This window comes from Mustela nivalis (assembly GCF_964662115.1).
Source record: "Mustela nivalis genome assembly, chromosome: 7".
Taxonomy (NCBI): domain Eukaryota; kingdom Metazoa; phylum Chordata; class Mammalia; order Carnivora; family Mustelidae; genus Mustela; species Mustela nivalis.
Genome location: NC_139026.1, coordinates 25,953 through 45,716, shown reverse-complemented (window position 1 = coordinate 45,716; position 19,764 = coordinate 25,953). Strand labels below are relative to the sequence as shown.

General features: G+C 56.4%; 1 protein-coding gene and 1 long non-coding RNA gene across 7 annotated transcripts; one reads left to right on the top strand and one right to left on the bottom strand.

Moving 5' to 3' along the window:
* Positions 1-9,064: 9,064 nt before the first annotated feature.
* On the bottom strand, positions 9,065-12,574 carry ARSA (arylsulfatase A). Of its 6 annotated transcripts, none has more exons than XM_082742737.1 (9): positions 12,296-12,574; positions 11,505-11,757; positions 11,093-11,333; positions 10,757-10,975; positions 10,513-10,682; positions 10,101-10,225; positions 9,881-10,008; positions 9,594-9,696; positions 9,065-9,502 (listed from the first exon to the last, which is right to left on the bottom strand). In XM_082742737.1, the coding sequence occupies exons 2-9, from the start codon at positions 11,720-11,722 to the stop codon at positions 9,183-9,185; spliced, it is 1,524 nt and encodes a 507-aa protein (XP_082598863.1). In that variant the 5' UTR covers positions 11,723-11,757; positions 12,296-12,574; the 3' UTR covers positions 9,065-9,182. The 6 variants fall into 6 exon arrangements, with proteins under 6 accessions (XP_082598863.1, XP_082598862.1, XP_082598864.1 ...); XM_082742736.1 differs by having other exon boundaries at positions 12,363-12,574; XM_082742738.1 differs by having other exon boundaries at positions 12,393-12,566.
* Positions 12,575-12,649: 75 nt separating this feature from the next.
* On the top strand, positions 12,650-16,145 carry LOC309869573. The gene is made up of 2 exons (XR_014314270.1): positions 12,650-13,178; positions 13,832-16,145. It is a non-coding gene; the product is annotated as an uncharacterized lncRNA (long non-coding RNA).
* Positions 16,146-19,764: the final 3,619 nt, after the last annotated feature.

Genomic DNA, 19,764 nt, shown 5'->3' with positions numbered 1-19,764 from the left:
AACGGGATTTGCTGGCTCTGGGGCCCCAGGGGAGCCCTGGCTCTCGGGTGCTGAGGTCAGCGTGGTGGGCCTTTCTGAGGGCCTTTCTGGGTCCTCCCTGCGGAGCCTGGCACCAGTGCAGCCCTGGGAAGACCACAGGTAAAGGTTATGAAATGTGAGCAAAAGGACAGATTCATTACATATGAATTTTAAACTACTGTCTATAAAAATCACATGCCTCTCCACAAATTGAGTTGATAAATGCCCCAGACCTTTGGCACGTGGACAGCCCTAGCAGCAGAACGGGGACCTGGACCAGTCTTAATGGACGCGCAGCTGGTAAGCCGGCACGCCGGAACCTTCCAAGGCTGCTGTCAAGAACACGAAGCAGAATGTCTGTGAAGACTTTGCTACTGACTGAAGCTGGAAGAGGCAGAGAGCCCTCCGTGTGTCTGTTTGAGACGTGCACCCCTCTGCGCCTGGCAGGGAGCCTGGGCCTCGGACCTCTCTGCTGTGTCACCGTCGGGACCCAGCGCCCACCAGCTCCCTCTGCTCTGCCTTCGCTGTCAGGCAGGAGTTCTTCACGCCGTGCCACGGCCCTCGTCCGTCTCGGGAAGTCACCACATGCCTGCTCGCACCCCCATCTCAGCGCCTCCGGCTCCCCCGGGTTCTCTGCATCATTAACGTTGCCCCGCAGCTGGCCCTTCAGCTCAGCTGCTGGACAAGTCCCAGTCCCTTTCCCTGGAACAGCTCCCTCTCAGTAGGACCCTTCCCATATCGCTCACCTTCCTTCCACCTCTTTGACCTTGCTTGTGCCTCCCTCTCGTCCCCTTTCCAACTGCTCCTTGGATCCTAGGGTTTCCTCCAGCTCAGCTGTCTTGCAGACCCCGTCCCTGGCTCCATCCTGGGTCCTCCCTGGCTTCTTGGCTCAGTTGTCTGCGTGCGTTGACTCACCACCCCCAGCTGACCTCCAGGCCACTCCTTCCACCAGTCAGGGGGCCTGTGCTCTGCAAAGTTTCAAGATTGTAATGACGCTGCTGTGAGCCCTGAGGTGCAGAGGGCCTGAGCGGCTCTGAGGGGCCACGACGTTTCAGACGCACGTGAGCCTTCCCTGCCTGCTCCTGTTCAGCGATGCTCTGGGTTTTCCGGTTTCTTCTCCAGCGTTTCAACTGGAGTTGCCCTAGATCCCCATGGCTGCCACCTCCATCCCTACCCCGTCACTCCTACGTCTGCCCCTTCACACACACAGCCCTCCCGTCAAACCACCTTGATTTTCCTATGTCTTTGTGCATCAAAAGCCTCCTCCAGGAACCCGGCCTCAGCCTGCGTCCGAGAACCCACTTGCCCCCCATGTCCAAGAACCCACCGGGCCCTGCAGCCAGATGAGTTTTTATTTTTTTATTTTTATTTATTTTTTGAAGATTTTATTTATTTATTTGACAGAGAAAGATCACAAGTAGGCAGGCAGAGAGAGAGGAGGAAGCAGGCTCCCTGCTGAGCGGAGAGCCCGATGTGGGACTCGATCCCAGGACCCTGAGATCATGACCCCAGCCGAAGGCAGCGGTTTAACCCACTGAGCCACCCAGGTGCCCCCTAGATGAGTTTTTAAACAGAAACTGGAGCAGGCACTATCTCTCTCTCTTTTTTTTAAATTAAATTTAATTTTTTTTCAGTGTTCCAGGAGTCATTGTGTATGCACCACACCCAGGGCTCCATGCAACCTGTGCCCTCCTTAAAACCCACCAGCAGACTCACCCAACCCCCCCACCCCCGCCCCTCCAAAACTCTCAGAGTTTTTTTCTCAGAGTCCACAGTCTCTCATGGTTCCTCTCATGGTTCCTCTCCCCCTCTGATTTCCCCCAACTCCCTTCTCTTCTCCGTCTCCCCATGTCCTCCGTGTTATTCCTTATGCTCCACAAGTAAGTGAGACCATATGATAACTGACTCTCTTGGGCACTGTCCCTCTTAAAACTCCACAGTGGCTCCCCGCAGTGGCTCCCCACTGGATCGGCTGGTCCCTGCCCCTCTCAAGAACCCCCTCCCTCCACCCTATTTCTGCCCTAGAACCTCTGAGCACCCCAAGGGCAGCCGCTGTCCTCTGTGTGTTGCTGGGTGGCCTATCCTCCTCCTGGTCGCTGGGGGGCTGGAGCCTGGGAGCTGGGTAACCCTAACCCTGGCAGAGGCTGTGGGAGACGAGCCCGAGAGAGCAGGGGTGCAGCTGCTGCCCTCGCCCTGGAGCTCAGTGCAGGGCTTGGGCACATGTATTGATGCCTGCCAACCACCCCATGGACGTGAGCAAGCTTCTAGTATCAGGACTCTGATCTCTGGAGACCTGGCTAAGGAGAGCATCCTGAATTAAAACGTCTATACACATTCTTGTTTAAAATATTGAAAGAGTAAAAATAATCCAAATTTTGACCAACTAAAGGTATATTGACTTAATTGAAATATTGGACAGATATGAAGAAAAGTAATATGGAAAACAGTCATGCTATTATGGGGAAATGTGCAGGCCCTGCGCTAGACACTAGGTGAGCATGAAGAAGGCCGGCAGCCTCTGTTCCCCAGCTGTTCTCCTGCACGAACATGTCTTCATCCTTACCTGTACTGTAGGTGCCCGTGAGAGACCCCCCAAATGCAAATAGAAACATCCCCAGAAAAACCAAGAATTAAAAAAATTGCATTATTTAACTGCAAGCAAAAAAAGGTTATTTGACCACAAGAAAAGTACCCGTCTGAGGACTCTGGTGAGACGTGCACAAACTTGCCCTCTGGACAGGCTGGGAGCAGAGCTCGGGCAAGTTGGTGCTCATCACCATTCTCATAAACACTATACAAAATAGAATTTGTCTTTTTAAAGTTTTGTCTTTTCCATTATAAAGAGCTCATGGTCATTGTGGGAATTTTGGGAGGGGCAGAAAATGGGAGGTAAAAAAAAAAAATTCTTATAGCAACTCAAAGACAACTCTTACTGATATTTTGGTGTATTTTTTTCCAGTCTCCTTTCTATACATGGGTTTTTATTGTATTTTGTCTGCAACCAGAGAGAGATCGAGGGATCCAATGAAGAATTGAAGGCAGGACAATGAAAGCAAAGCAGCCTGCACCACTGTGAAGTGAGCCACGTGTGATGTAAGATGGCCTTCACACCTGAGTCTCTAGTTCTGAAACACAGACCAACAAATGCATGATCAGAAATGTTAGAAACAAAACAGCCAGAAAAAGGAGGAAAAAATAGACCCGAAAATCAACTTAGTAAGCTTATTATTATACACACTGGATTCCGTATTTTACATGTAGAGAACACCATTCTCTTTGGATGTCTGTGAAAAGTACTTCAACACTAGACCATGGAACAGGTGTGACTCCAAGCTTTCGGCTCTAAGAGAAAACCCCAAGGAGGCGGGTCTAGACCAGACAGGGCAGGAGGAGTCAAGCAGTCGTGGCTGCTGGAAAGCTTCTGGGAGGACAAGAGGCTCCTCCTTGAGGTCCTGTGACATGGGTGCTTGGCCTTTGTCCTGAGTGCTGCCATTCCTGGGCTCAGCACTGTGCTCAGTCTCCTGCCGGAGGAAGGCCAAGGGCGGAGGGCCAGGCTGCCGGTCTTGCCGAAGACCCACAGGGTGCTGCAGTGAGGCGTGTGTAGGAGAGAGGCAGGGGGGAGGAGACACCAGTGTGAAGGCCAAACTCAAGGCTCCCTTAACCATCACTGGAAGGATGAGAAACGGGAACATTTACCTGCTGGCTCCTGGCCCCCACAGGTGGGGGGCTGCCCCAGGAGTGCACACTTTCTGCCCTTCAGAGCCTCTCATAGGTGGGTTGAGAGCAGAGCAAAGAAGCCCTCTGAGGGTCGTCCAGCCACAGCTGAGGCCAGCAGTCCTGTCCCCAACTTTGGATCCTTGAAAGCCCAGCCGTATTTCTGACCTCCTCGGGAGAGGCCCTGAGGGCAAAGTCCACGGCCAGGGAGCATGCGGGAAGGCCCTCCTGCGCTCCCACGCAGGGATCCAAGGCTGCCCCCAGGATGCAGAAGTAAGTGGCCCCCTCTGAAGAGAGGCTATGAGGGAACAGCCTCGGTGCTGAGCAGAGCAGGTACCAGGCTCCTCACCACTCCTCAGGTGGAAACCACTGCAGTGAGATGGCTGGTTTGCAGGTGTGGACAGGTGTGGTGGAAGCCGTGCAGGTGTGAAGGCCAGGAGTTGATACAGCACGGGAGCTCTCCCTGAATGCGTCCCCACTCCCACCACCTGGGTCCTGTTCTACAGAGTTGGTGTACAAGCCAGCAGACAGGTCCTGTCTGACACCCAGGTGCCCGTCCTGAGGGAGCACCCACTGAATCCAAAGTCAGCCACACTGAGTCCTGCTCCCTCAGACCTGCGAATCAAGTCCTTGTACGCACAGAGCTCGGCAGAGACGAGGACTAAACAATCTACCTAAAAGCTGTCTCAACCATCATTTGAGTTGATGGCAAAAAGGGGAACCTGGATTTTATTATTTATTTCCTTTGCGTAGATTTGGGGGCAGTTGGCCCCTGGCACCTGTGCAAAGCCCCCGTGACCCGGAACCCCACTCAGGGCCCGGTGGACCTCGCCACTCCTTGGCCTTTACCTACACAGAACATGCTGACCCTGGACGGCACGACCCGCCTGCTCTCCTTGAGGGGGGGGGGTCCTGCATGAGGTTGGCCTGTACCTGCGGTCAGCGGAAGGGGCACGGAGGAGGCTCCTGGGAAGGGCAGCAGAGGAGTGGGTGCAGCACCACCGGTCACCGGGACCCGCCTTGTCCTTGCTTGGGACTCCACGTAGGGACTGGCCTGTGCGGCTCACGTGGGGAGGCAGCTCAGGGAGATGACTTGCCCAGCAGGGTACGAAGAAGGAGGTCGTGCTCTTCAGACATGACACCCACCCCAAGGGTGGCAGCATGGGCACAGGTGGTTCCCCAGGGCTGTGCCTTGTGTCCACCCCAAACGGCACATTACATGGAGCCTCTGGCAGGGACCATTCCTGTCCCCGCCAGTCCACATCTGCTGGTATTAGGAGTGTGGGGTTAGTATTTCACTTCCTTCTGTAACTGCATTTTGTGATCACAACCAAACCATAAAAACGGACTCTAGATAACTTGAAATTTTTTTAGGTTGAGATATATATATATATTCAGTATAACTTTTTAAAAATTTTATTTATTTATTTGATGGAGAGGCCGAGAGGACACAAGCAGACAGAAGAGCAGAGGGAGAAGCAGACTTCCGGCTGAGCGGGAAGCCTGATGTGGGGCTCGATCCCAGGACCCCAGAGTCATGACACTTAACTGAGTCACACAGGTGCCCCTGTCTCTAACCAAAGGAAATTTAGTGAGATGGTGCTGAGGACTCCTAGGGTGGAAGAGAAGGCATGACAAGTGTGCCCCAGAGGGTCAGTGGCTGCCTCGAGAGTCGATGGGCCGCTCCTGCCCCCAATCTGGCCCAGCTCTGCTGTAAGAAGAAGCCCCTTCTTCTGTTCTGTGGGTCCCCCCCCCCCACCTGGAGATCCACATCCGGGTGATGGCCAGCTGCTAGACCAACGGCCCCTCCCTCCAGGTCTCACTGGGCAGTGGGTGCTCCTGGGCAGGGCAGGCTCCAGCCCCATGTGGTTCTAGTGTTTGCCAAGTGATGAGATGTTTCCACTTCTGCTGGGGAGTCCGGGGCCAGGCCACCTTCCCACAACTGCTCTCTCTAGGGCCCTAGCTGCCTGTCAGCTCAGAGGGCACCCCAGACCCCTCTTTCTCCCTTGGGTCCCTTTCTTCTGAGAACACCTGGAGAGAGAGACTCAGCTCTCCCTCCTTGCTTGGGGGTGTTGGGGGGTGTTGGGCTGCTAGCAAAATACCGTTTGTGCCGCAGTGTGGGGAGGGGCTGTCACGCCTTGGCCCTCGCGGCTGCGACGGTTCACAGGGACCTTCACACACGGGAGCTGCGGAGGCTGACAGGAAGGCATCTCTTTTGTGGATCACCCCTGCACCCGGCCAGGGGTCAAGGTGAATGGACCATCAGACCCCAGAAAGGCGGTGTTGGGGTGCAGCAAGGAAAGGTTACACCTGCGTTAGTGCTGTGGTGACGCGATCTACAAGAGCACGGAGAACTCGGCTGGGATTGCAGGCATTGCCTGGGCTGCTCTGAAAAATACATGTACTTTCCTAAGTAAAAACATTCAGGCAAGAGGCAAATATAAGCTTTACTCTGTGAAAACATCCCCTTTGCTCCCCCTTCTGGTCACTTGGGGGACAGGTGAGCAGGTGCCCAAGTGGGGGTGGTCGGGGGAGGGGTCCTCAGCAGGTGCTGCTCACCTGCTGCCACTCCCGCTGCTCCGGACCTCGCCTCTTCCTTCCCAACGCACCTGGAGGGACACCGCAGCCCCGCTGTGTTTGTTCCGTCCATTGCAAGCAGAGAGAGCCCCTTCCAGAGGAGACCCAGCTGCCGGAGGACGTTGCTCCGTAGGAACGGAAAGCTACCCGTCTGGGGAATGGTGACTCTTACGCTCACAGGGAAAGGGGCTTTTTTTTTTTTTTTTTTTAAATCAACAGCAGCTGAGAAGAGCAGGGATACTGTAGACAGCATTCAGGACCACCTCGAGTGTGTGTGTGCTCACACATATGAGCTAGTATGTGTCTCTCCGTACGCATGTGTGTGTTTGCACATGTGCACAAGTGACTGGACGGGGAGCAGCTAGAACGCTGAGACAAGCATTTCTGCTGCAAAACCATCCCAGCAAGGGGCACCTGGATGGCTCAGTGGGTTGAGCCTCTGCCTTTAGCTCAGGTCATGGTCCCGGGGTCCTGGGATCAAGCCCCGCATTGGGCTCTCTGCTCTGCAGGGAGCCTGCTTCCTCCTCTCTCTCTGCCTGCCTCTCTGCCTACTTGTGATCTCTGTCTGTCAAATAAATAAATAAAATCTTAAACGAAACAAAACCACCATCCCAGCAAGACCACCAGTGGGCTGGGAGGGTGACAGTCTGCTTCTCCCCAAACCTTCGCTGCAGCGGGTGGGTCTCAGCGTAGCCAACAGGGGAACGTCCCTGATGTGCTCAGTGACCTGGATCCCCACTCCCCCCGCGGTGGATCCCCACTCCCCCCGCGGTTATGCTCCTAAAGGACCCACACTCCTCATTTGTGGCACGTAGCGCAAAATTCTCATTTCTCTTCAAGTATACAATACAGATGTGACAACCTAAGTGTGTAGCTTTACTGCTTTGTACATACATACACAGTTTGCACCCTCCAGTACCCCTAGTGTCCCTTCTCAGGTAATAGCCATATGTCCCCCACGCCCACCCAGGTGGAAGGGGCCCTATTGTGCCCGAATCCCACCTTTCAGAGATCTCAGGGCTGACGCCCATACCCTTCGCTAGACAAGAAGTGCCCTGGCAACAGGGAGGGGTTCCCTCTGGTGATCTGGGCCTCAGCATCACACACAGCCCTCTGTGTGGAGCTAACTTCAGCCAAGTGGGTGGCGGGCCCAAAGCAGCCCCTGCCTTTATGGGTGTTAGCACTGGTGTGGTTCTTGCCGAGCACTTGGGTATCTGGCGGACACGCACAGACAGTGGGCCTGCTTTAGTTCCTCAGGCCTCCCTCTGGAACCAAGGGGCCTGGTGGGACTGTGTCCCACCAGAAGAGAAGGGGCAGCCTACAAGAGGGCACGCCCAGCTCATCTGGGCCCTCCTAACCAGCATCACTGGCTGCAAGGGTCCCCAGGGAAAGCACTGCCCTAGTGGGGGCAGCTCCAAGACACAGCAGGATCTGAGGCATGAACAGCGCAGCTCCTGGGCTGCCTGTGGACACAGTTGCCGTGCATCCCGCGTCTCATTCCAGCAAGACTTCTTTGGTCTGAAAGGGACAGAGAACCCCCCAGCAGCGGCTTAAGCCGGTGGTGTTGATTATATCGTGAGCTCTGGAGCTAGGTGGCTGGGGACATGGGTTTAGCAGCTGCAGGCTGTCTGGGCGGGACAGTGAGAGCACCGCACCCTCATTGCCCCAAGAAAGAACGCTGCAGGGAACCTGGCAGACAACGACTGACCTTTCGTGGACCAGGACTTAGCCATGTGGCATTCAGGGACCAGTCACTGGATGGGATTGTGACTGGCTCAGACTGGGTTCCGGAGAGGCCATGCCTCCTCGTCCACGGGCCTCTGCCCAACACTGGGAAGGCGAGGGTCTATCAGCAGGATGTGGATACCACCCTCAAGCATCCAGACAAGCTCTTCTTGTCAAGCTGGCCGGGAGGGAGCATGGGTATCCGTGTGCACCTGTCATGCGTGCACACACAAGGTGACTACAAGGTCTATACTTTGCTCACGTGGGTACAGGTGGGTGGTTGGAGTCCCCTCTGCAGAGAGCACACCAGCCCCACCAGAGGACGGCTGAGTCAGCACACCAGAGCTGAGGGCTGTTGGGAGGGCAGTGGGGAAGGCCTCAGAGGATATGAGGCTTCTAAGGAGCCTGAACGTAATGCTGAGCACCGCTGGAGAGTGCGGCCTGCAGAGTGTGGAGCAGGGAGGGAGCCAGCCCTGAGCTGCGCCTCCTCTGCTGGGTGGGACAGGGCAGGTGGAAAACAGAGGCAGGGTCTGGGGGTTATCCCAGGGGCTTGTCTCCTCTTACCCACCTGGAGTGTGCAATCGTCATCCACTCTCAGCCCTCAGCCTCTCGGAGGGGTTTCTGAGAAGAGCCTGCCCCCCCCACCCCCCACTGCCCCAGTCGTGGTGCCCCCACGGACTGTCCGGGCACACCTGGGGCTCACGGGTGCTCGGCAACTTCAAGGTCTCTGCCCACCTTGCCCTCACACCCACCCACCCTGCTCCTGCCACACAACAGCACTTTCGGTGGCTTCCTGGCTTCCGGGAGGGACACGCGCACACTCAGGAACCCAGCTTGCACTGACAATCACAACGGCGATGGGCAGCTCCCGGAGCCCAGTGCTTGGGTTCAGATCCCAGCCTGACCTCATAACAGCTGGGTGGCCTCAGACAAGTTGCTGAACCTCTCCACACCGATTTCCTCATTTGTAACCCAGGCAGAACAGCACCTACCTCTGGGGTCATCATAAGGATCAGATGAATTCCCACACTTGTGAGTATCACATGGTGTTATTAGGTTACTGGGTACAGAGCCCCTCCACATACCCACACTGCTGCCGCCAACCATCCCGGGTGGGGCAGGCGCCCTGGGCGGGCCTGCCCACACTCTCAGGCCTGGGGCTCTGGGCAGTGGCAGCAGGAAGGCCGCGGGGTGCAGCCAGGCTGACAGCAGATCTGCAGGGCAGGGTCCTCGCCACGGGCCATCTGGCTGGGGCTGAAGGTCACCGAGGAGTCAAACTGGGCCTTGAGCAGCTGGAGTTGCTTCAGTGCCTGCATCGCCTCGGGGGCGACCTCGGCCACGCCTCCCAGAAGGTTGTAGTTCTCACCAGGGTCCTCAGACAAGTCAAAGAGCAGCGGGGGCTCGTGGGCAGTCAGGGGGTTAGAGGCGTGGCAGGCGGGGTCCGGTGTGGTGTCACTGTGGATGGAGCCTGGGGAGGGGGGGCACGTCTGGGCGAGGGGCAGGAGGGGCTGGGCTCTGGGGCTGCGAGGGGTCCGCAGGGCTGGGGGAGAGGAAATTACCCTGGGTGAAGAAGTGAGCTTTGTATTTCCCACTCCGCACAGCAAAGACCCCATGGACCTCGTCTGGGTAAGCCGAGTAGAAGAAGAGAGACTGCCGAGGGCTCTGGGGGCAGAGTCAGGGATCACAGAGTGGGCAGGGGGCCCCCAGCGCTCATGTGCATCTGCCTGGAGCCAGTGGCCTTGTGTCAGGCCCTGGACATGGAGCTGCTCCTCGCTCACCCAAGAAGCCCCACTGGCAGCCCCATCTGGACGCCGGACGGCCAGGGTCCCAGGGTCATAAGCCTTACCTTGCCTGTGCCCAGCAGCAGGGGGCTGAGGTCGACACCATCCAACGTGACGTTGGGCAGTGGAGCCCCTGTCAGTGTAGCCAGGGTGGGCAGCAGGTCCAGGGAGCTGGCCAGCTCATGGGTCACCCCTGGAGGCAGAAGGCTGTGTGATCACTCCACTGGCCATCGGGGTTGGGGAGGTGGGGCCGAGGGTTTGTGAGGAGGGGGCCTGCAGACTGACCAGGAGCGATGTGGCCTGGCCAGAAGGCCAAGGCAGGCTCCCGGACACCACCCTCAAAGGTGGTTCCCTTTCCACAACGAAGAAGGCCAGAGCAGCCGCCATGGGACATCCTCATGGTCTCAGGCCTGGGGCACACAAGGAAGCTGTCAGTGGTGCTCAGGATGACCCCAGAGTTCCACACTGTGCGCAGAAGTGGCCAGCACACACCTGTCCCCTCTGTGTCCTAGACCAGTACCTCCACACACCTGTGGCCCCCAGCTTCCCACATGCCCCATGGGTCACCGTAACACAGCCAGCATCCCCCCGGACACCCTTAGCTGTACGTCCTCAGCCAGTGGTCAGGATGGGGAGGCCCCAGGGACCGGCCAGTGAGGCGTCAGCCAGCACGTCCCCACCCCCTGCCACAGCAAACCCGTTGTCTGCAGTGAAGATAACCAGCGTCTCTCCGAGCAGCCCCAGGTCCCCCACAGCGGTCATCAGGGCTCCCACGGCTGCGTCCAGCTCCATCAGGGAGTCCCCAAATGGCCCTCGGCCTGAGCGCCCGGAGAAGCTCTGCCCGCTGAACTGGGGGTAGTGGGTGTGCTGTGGGTGGAGACAGGAGTCAGCGCAGGCTAGGGGTCAAGGGCAGCTCAGGGGACAAGGCCACGGTCACTCACGTGAGAGGCATAGTACAGGAAAAATGGCCGGCCCTGGCGCTGGGCGTCAGCCATGAGGTCACGGGCGAAAGCCACGTAGCGGGCCTCCAGTCCAGGTAGCCAGGGGGGCTGCGCTTCCACGGACAGGTTGGCCAACAGCGGGATAGGGACCAGGCCCTGGTCACAGCTGCCATCACAGGGGGTGGACGGCGGAAAGCAGGTCAGGTTCTGGCAAGGGCCCTGGCGGAGCAGGTCCATTCAGGAGTCTGGGCTGGGGGGTGGGGCTCAAGGGGTTAAGGGGAAGGCGACTGGTCAGGGGTGGGGAGGAGGGTGGTTGAGGGCCCTGGAGGTTCCTACCTGGTCATGGGAGTACGGGATGCCCAGGAATCGATGGAAGCCCTGGTGGGGGGGCAGAAAGGCCCCCTCAGGCCCCACCCCAAGGTGCCACTTGCCAGCTATCCCTGTGAGGTAGCCTCGGGCAGCCAGGACCTCAGCCAGGGTCACCTCCTCCAGAGGCAGGCCCCCTCGGGAGCTGGGCTCCAGAACTCCAGGGTACAGGCCCATCCGGACTGGGAGTCGGCCGGTCAGGAGCGCAGCCCTATAAGGCAAGTCAGAGTCCGCGAGCCAGAGGGAAACTCAGGGTGAAATGGACACACGGAGGGATGAGAGGGGAGGACGACAGAGAAATGCGAACCTCTCCAAAGAGACAGAGCCCTCTGCCTCCCCGGCTGGAGCCCAGAGTGAATCTGGGAGATGCCCCCTCACTTACCGGGAGGGTGTGCACAGAGACATGGGCACATAGAAATCGGTGAAGCGCAGCCCGCCTGCGGCCAGCTGGTCCAGGTTGGGGGTGGTGGAGCTGGGGTGCCCATAGGAGCCCAGGTCCCCATAGCCCAGGTCATCAGCAAAGATCAGCATGATGTTAGGTGGGCCAGCAGTGGCCAGGCCTAGGGCCAAGGCCAGAGCGAGAGCCCACAGCGCCACCATGGCACACAGCAAGGACGGGACTGTCACAAGAGACCCTTGGGAGAGAAAGCAAACTGGCTCCAGCATGCTCTACCCCAGAGACCCCAGATCCAAGCACTATCTTCCCCTGAGACCCCAAATCCAGATACTACCTCTCCCCAGATATCCCAAAATCCAGGCACTACCTCTCCCCCGAGACCCCCAAATCCAGGAGTTACCTCTCCCCAGAGACCCCAAATCCAGGCCCTACTTCTCCCCTGAGACCCCCAGATCCAGGTGCTATCTCTCCCCCGAGACCCCCAAATTTAGGCGTTACCTCTCCCCAGAGACTCCAAATCCAGGCACTACCTCTCCCCAGAGACCCCCAAATCCAGGAGTTACCTCTCCCGAGACTCCAAATCTAGGCGCTACCTCTCCCCTGAGGCCCCCAAATCTAGGCGTTACCTCTCCCCGGAGACATCAAATCCAGGAGCTACCTCTCGCCTGAGACCCCAGACCCAGGCACTACCCCCTTCTTGAGACCCCAGATTCAAATACTCCCCGACCCAGACAACCCCTTCCTGAAGTCCCAGCGGACCTCCGGAGACCACTGACCCCAACAGAACCCAGGAGACCGTAGCCTGGGATATAACTCTCTGGAGACCCCCGGGGACCAGGCCACCTGATTCTCGGGCGATCGGACCCTCTTCACCTGAAGGCTGCGGCTCAGGCTCGTGGTCAGGGACAGAAGTCACATGACACTGACCCCCGGGTCCGGCGCGGCTGGACGAGGCCAGTACCCGGCCGAGGAGGGGCGGGTCCCGACAGCGGACAGCGGTGCCCTACGCGGGCGCTTCCGCCTCGGCCCCGCCCCGCCCCCGTCCCCGCCCTGCGGTCCCGTGACCCTCCGCGCGCGGCGGGCCGGGGCGGGGCTCGCGGGGGGCGGGGCCGCCAGGGGGCGGGGCCTGCTTGGGTCCGGACTGGGTCGGGGTTGGGCTTGGGGGCGCGGGGCGCTGGGCGGCTCGCGCTCGGCCCCCTTCGTGCCCCGAGGCCGTTGGAGGGGCTGGAGCGGGCCCGGCTGGAGCGGCGCGCGGGGTCGGGCGGGGCCCCCGCACCTCGGACTGGGTTTCTGGGTCCTTTTGGAAAGGCCCTGAACGCGCGGGGGGTGTGGGCATCGCTGCATGAGCCGCGCGGAACGGAGCGGTGGAACCCGCCGACTGCTGGCTTTTCCCCCAACGTTACTTCCGGCGAGAGAGCAAACTCCTTCAAACCCTTTCCCCTCCGTGCACGCGTCTCCGCGTGTGTGTGTATTGGGTGCGTGTGCGTCCGGGTGTCTGGGGTCTGGCCTGCCTTGGGGTTACCCAATGGGAAGAACCCACCGGCAGGAGACGAGTAGGCTCTGGCTCCATCACTGGACCACCTTGGACAGATGACTTCACTTTTGTGGTCCCCAGTTGGTTCAGCCGTCTCGAAGGCAGAGGGCGTGCCCAGGAGGAAGGTTAGCTGGGTGTTTTACTCTGCAGTAACTGGGGCCCCCAGCCCGCAGCTCAGCTCCCTAGGGCAGCTCCCCCCACCCTGGGAAACTCTCCAGGGCAGCTTTCTGGCCTCAGTTTCCCCCACAAGCTCAGGGCATCCCTCTGGGACCTCTGACCTCAGGAAGACCAGGACCTGGGTTTCTGGTTGGGGAGGCTCCTGACCCTGGAACTGACGGGAGAGTGGACAGCGCCCTGAATGGCCTCTGGGAACAAGGGTTGGTGAACAGGGCACAGCTTCCACTGAAGCCGCACCCCAGCTGGGGAGCTGGCATTTTCCTGACAAAACATGAAAGCTCAAGACAAGGGGGAGTGTGGGGGAGCAAAATTTGAAGGGCAGGAACTCTCAGAGATGGGGCTCAGGGTTGTGGTCAAGACTTGCTGCTGACCTTGTGGGGAAAGGAAGGGTCCAGTCTCTGGCAACCCAACCCCTTGGCGGCTCGTTCCAGGGTGGTTTCTGGGCCTTTGCGTGGGAGCGGTATGGGGCTGAGTGGCCAGGACAGGAAGTTTTTCTGTGGCCCAGAAATCTTTGAACCTGTAATTGGAGCTATCACAGCTGGTCGGCGCTGTGAATTGGAGTTTAAAAGGAGTTAACCAAAAGCACTTTCTTCCCTTTCAGCCGCAAGCTGGAAACTACCCCAGGCAGCCAAGGACCTGCCCTGATTCTTGGGAAGAGCCTGCCTGCGGTTGTAATGTTACGCAAAAGGCTGGCATCTCCCCCTGCGGCTCCTGAAGGCTGCTCAGGTGTGTGCACACGGGACGGCTGCACCAGCCCGGCCCTGACCTCTAGGTAGGGGGAAGGTCTGTGTGCTGCCAGCTATGTTTGTTCAAAGCCAAGCCTCTGCAGGCGCCTGAGTCTTTTGGAGATGTGAGTTCTTTTTTGGCATTGCTGCAGGAGCTGGCAGGAGGGTCAGCTTGGGATAGAGGCCTGATGGGAGGCAGCCTGCCAGCCGCATGATGTGGCTCTGGACGCCTGGGACATTGCTAATTTGGAACTGACGCCCACAGTTAGGAGAGGGGCCTTGCAATGAGTGGTGCTGGTCTTGTCTTTCTGTACCTAGGACAAAGGCGGAGAGGCCTCTGTCTCTTGGGCCTGTGTGGGGTGGGTGGGGTGGGTGAGTGTCTTCAGTGAGAACGAGAAGGGGCTGGCTAATGTGGGGACCCAGGACATCAGAAGCCATCTGTGGAGGCCTCCAGCTCCATCCTTGTTGCCCTCAGCAACCACTGTTCCTGTTCTTGCCCACCCGGGGGGGATTTCCTCCCCTGCAGCCACCTTGATGTGGTGTGGTTGGCCGCAGTTCCAGAAGGGCACAGCAGGTGGGTGCCTCTCTCAACCAAGGGAGGGAGGTTTCCTTGACCAAACTTCAGTCAGGCTCCTGAACTGGCTCCTAGGCCCATCTGTGCACCTCCTTGTAAATCCCAGTTTTAGCAAAAGCGCTTCCCCTCCGTATCTGATCAGGTTCTTCTTCTTCTTCGAGATTTTATCTATTTATTTGAGAGAGAGAGCACACGGGGTGGAGGGGGAGCAGAGGGGGAAGCAGGCTCCCCACCGAGCAGGGAGCCCGACATAGGGCTTCAGCCCAGGACCCCAAGATCATGTTGTGAGTGGAAGGCATCTGGATGGTTAACTGACTGAGCCTCCCAGGGGCCCCCTCTGATCAGGTTCTCTATCTTCTCCTCCCCCCCGCCCCCCTGCTGATGTCTGATTCCCCTGACCTGTCCTTGGCCAGAATCCTGGCAGGTTGGTTGAACCAGAACCCCCCTCACCCCTGATGATTTTTTCTTGTGAAGCAGTCGGGCATTCCCACTGACCCCCACTTGCAGCTTGGCTATTGTAGATCAAGTTTTCCTGGACCCTCATAGGGTCCCTATCAGTTTATCTTTAAACTGATAAAGATTAACAGGAGAAAGCCCATGCATTTGTTTAATTTTATAAGCTTCACCTGACATGGGAGACTTCATAAGGAAATGACCTGGAGAAACAGTTAAACCTGCGTATTTTGTGCTTGGTTGGATGGGGACTGGATAGCTGTGGGAGATTGTGGCAGGTTGAGGTGTACGAGGCTGGTGAAGTGAACTGGGGGTGCCCGTTTGTTGGGCTTCTTCCCTTTGTCTCTGGCACAAGGCTGTTCCTGTTCTCTGGGGACAGGGAGGGTGCCTCTTACAGGAGGGTTTGATGGCCTGTTTCAGGGGACAAGGGCGGGGAGGTTAGAGTGACCGTCCTGCTTCTGCTGTTTTCTCAGACCCCTTCACCTTGAACTATGCAGTGTGCAAGGCGTCATCGCTGGGGGTGGCATGTTCTGAACCCCATTATCATAGGGGTCTCACTTACCCATGCCGCAACCAGGCCTGAGCCCCCACCACGAAATTCCATCGCAGTGGTCTGTGTACGTACCGTGATGGTCCTGAATAACGTGTGCTTACTGTCTTCACTGGTTAAATGTGTCCTTTCTACAAAATTCTGGTGAGCTGACATACAGTGTCCCATTAGTCTCGGGGGCACAAAGTCACAGGCCAGCAGTTTCACACTTTCCTCACTGCTCGTGCGGTCAGTGTCCTCCTGGCCCCCACTGCCTAGCTCATCCTCACCCCCTCTGGTAACTGCCTGGTTGTTCTCTGTTGTTAGGAGTCTGTTTCTTGGTTTGTCTCTTTTTTCTTTTGTTTATTTGTTTTGTTTCTTAAATTCTGCATATGAGTGGATTCATATATTTATCTTTTTCTGATTTATTTTACTTAGCACTGTAATATGTAGCTCTATCCATGCCATTGCAAATGGCAAGATTTCATTCTTTTCGGTGGCTGAGTCCTATCCTGCTGTAGAGATCTGCCGCTTCTCCTTTACCTGCTCGTCAGTCCGTGGACCATGGACACTTGGGCCACTTCCATAATTTGGCTATTGTAAATAATGTTGCAATAAACCCAGGGTGCATGTATCTTTTTGGATTAATCTTCTTGTATTCTTTGGGCAAATGTACAGTAGCGGAGTGACTGGATCATAGGGTAGCTCTATTTTTAGCATTTTGTGGACTCTCTGTACTGTTGTAGAGTGGCTGCACCAGGTTGCATTCCCACCAACTACCTTAGCATTTTAACAGGTGTCAGGAATAATTCTTTCTTTAACAAGGTGCTGACTGGGAGGCTCTCATGGCACCCACTGGAAAGGAGAGGGCTTTGGGAAGGCTCCCAGAAAGGGCGTGCAGTTTTGAGCCGGTGGGAGGTTTACTGCCCTGGAGTGCCGTGGCTGGCGTGCAGTGGTGTGCCTCTGGGTCTGCCGTCCCTCTGCCCCTGCCCCACTCACTGCAGATCAGTAGGTACCCTCTGGCCCCAGGCCTCTGACCTTGCCGTTCCCTACCTGAAATTCTCGACCTTACATCAGCCTTGGCTATCTCCCCACCTCCTTCAGGTCCATTGGGATGTCACTGTCTCAGTGAGGCCTTCCCTGGTGTCCAAGCGCCCTCTCCTACTCTCTGCCCAGTTGTGAGCTGTTGCTCTTAGTTGACGTAAGCGAGGCTTAGCCTTGGCCGGGATGTGGCAAGTCTGTATTATTCCTACCATTATTGTCATACAGTGGTGCAGGGCCACGACCATGAGGAGTGCCAGACAGGGACAGTGTTCCGCAGGGGGTTGGGGAAGACAGGGCTCACCTGGGTGACAGCAAGGTGGCGAGATGAAGTCAACCTGTCAACTGAGTTACCAGCAGGGGGGAGGTCTTTCAAGTTTCATTCAGTCTTGCATGCAAGGGGAAAGCCTCCGAGAGACTACCTCAAAGATTCATTCAGGGCAGGAAAGAGAATCGCTGTTCGTCTAGATACAAAACAACCTCTGGTTACAGATCACTTTACCGTGAATGACACGCAGCTGGGCTGGTGACCGGTTTCCAAAACAGATTATGCCATCATTAAAGGTCATCAGATCATTGCCTGTGCAATTTCATCAGGAATGCTAATTTTTCAGTTTTCCCTTTCCAGTGCTTTCTTTCAAGGGACTGGACGGGGCTCAGACTGAGCATCTTCTCAAGGAGATCCAGTGTTTAGCAGCAGATTCTAGACTCCATGTATGTGGCCACCGGGACCCCTACTGCAGAGCCTGGTGCGGGTCTGGCCTCGGGGGCTGGGGTCAGATGTCAGTGCATGGGTCCCAGGGCTTGAGGAACGTAAGGCTGTGGTGTAAGCTCCTCCGGGGGTCAGAGTCTAGCCTTCCAGGTCAAGACAGGGGCACTTTAATGTAAACGCAGGAGAGAAGACTTAGACACCAAGGGAACTGCACCATTTTGCACATCTCCTTCAGCAAAGTCCTGAGGAATGGATATTGGAGGAAGATGACCCTAAATCAGGTGAGACTGACAGTGAGCATCCTTCTGGATCTGAGGGACTGGGATGGTATTGACCCAGCACTAGCAATTAAAACCAGGGCTCACGACAGCCCATGTGATGAAGCTGAGATGCTGAAAAGTCCTTGGCTTGGTGGTGTTGAAAAACAAAATTCAACTGAATAGATGTAAAGATCTAATTAGCTTTATTCAGTGATTCTTGGATCAGGCAGCATCCCATCCAGTAAGAAGAAGGGAGCTCCAAGGAGTCGTACAAACTGGGAGGATTTTAGAGGCAGAAGAAAGGAGACAAGGAAGTAAAAAGAGTGGATTGCTTCAGGCAAGGTCCCCTTTCCTTCCGGAAGGCAGGGGTCTCATCACACAGACGACCTCACTGGGCTGACCAGGAAATTCCAGACTGACCGGTTGAAATTCCCCTACTGGGAGAGGCTGAAACTGCAGTTAGGCTAGGTTATAAGTCTTGGGGGGCTTAGCAAAAGTGACTACATTTTGGAGCCTGTCGTTTCTTTTTAGCAGTGGAGAAAAAGACATCCAAAGTCTGGGACATGAAGATACTGTGCTTCCCCTGCTCAGTTGTCCCCCATGTATCCTCTAAGAGGGCCTGGAGGACATCCCTCCATCACCAAGATCATAAAGGCTGTAGTTTGGAGAAGGCAGGGGAGCAGCAACCCTCCTGAGAGGCTCTGGGGAGGCTGCTGTAGGGTGAGATGAAACAGAACGAGGAGATAATGGGGTGGCAGAGGCCACGCGGCTAGGCGGGTGTGGTCATCATGTTGGTCAAACATAGTGATGTGGACTCAGAGACCGTTGCATTGGCTCACTGGCCACGGAGACACCCTCCAGGACACACAGGGAGTGCCGGTGGAGGCTTGGGTGGTGCTGGAAGACCCTGGGTCTCAGGACCTGGCCTGCACTTGACTCACCACGCAGGAAAGTCGCTCCAGCTCCTCCTCCAGTTCCTGGACATGAGTCACTCACGGACCTGAGCCCTGTGCCAGAGGGAAAGACCGGGCGGAAACACCCAAGGCCGTGCTAAGTCTTCCCTGTGGCCTCCCCTGCAGGGAGGTGCAGACTTTGCCAAGGTTGCTATGCACTGGGCAGGGTGGGGGGGTGGCGGAGGCACTTGAAGTTTTCAGGGATTGTAGGGTACTCGTTTTGATCTAAAGCCATTCCCTGGACATAAGTCCATCTCACAGTGGACATGGTGGCTATGCAAATTGATCTTGTGTTAACTTCCCCAGTTGTCAAGGTATATTGAGCAGCCAGTACAACACTATTTGCTGGTCCAGGCAAGGACTTCCAAGGCAGGCCCAGTGAGGCCTCTAGAACACCACTCGAGTATCAGCTGAGGAAACACCAGCTACTTTGACAGCTAAACCCCTAAGACTCAAGAACTTAATAAAACAGATTTCATTTCTTGTTTTCAGAAAGTCCAGTTTGCAACACTGGTAGGGATGGGGGGGCAGGGCTCTCTTCTCATTATAGTCATTTAGGGACCAGGACAAAGGAAGTGCTACTATTTTCAACATACAGACTTCAAGTCATCCAGGATACCTACATCCAGCAAGCAGAAGGGTGAGGAGAGCAGGCAGGCTTGAGCAGGAGGCCTTTGTGGGTTAGGGTTAGAGTAGCACATATCATTTCCACCCAGATCAGTTCCAGAACTCTGTGACATGACCCTACCTAGATGCAAAAGGGGTTGAGAGGTGTGGCCTATTGGGGCCAGCAGTTGGGGCACCAGCTTTCCAACACGTCAGTTTGTTAACTGTGGCAGAAGAGTAACTCCCTAGAGAACCAGTTCCACGGTGTTTCTGGGGGCCGGGTGCATTTCTAGAAGCTCAGACTAGATGCTTCTCTTTCAGTCCTTCCAGCGACTTTGTAGGCACTAATCCTGGTGTATTAAATCCCTTTTTGGTCAAATTAGCTATGCACAATTCTGTAATCTATATCCAAACTCTAGCTTTTGCATTCAGTGAGACGAGAGGTTGGGGAACTGGGGGGCCAGTGTGTGAGGGATCACTTGGAGGGACATGGGTGATGTCAGAACTTGAGATGTCAAAATCCGGGGGTGCTTCAGTGGCTTAGTCAGTTAAGCATCTGACTCTTGATTTCAGGGTAATGAGTTCAAGTTCCTAGTTGGGCTCCATACCCCGTGTGGAGCCTGCTTAAAAAAAAAAAAAAAAAAAAAAAAGATGCCAAAATCCTAAGTGAATGAGAAGATG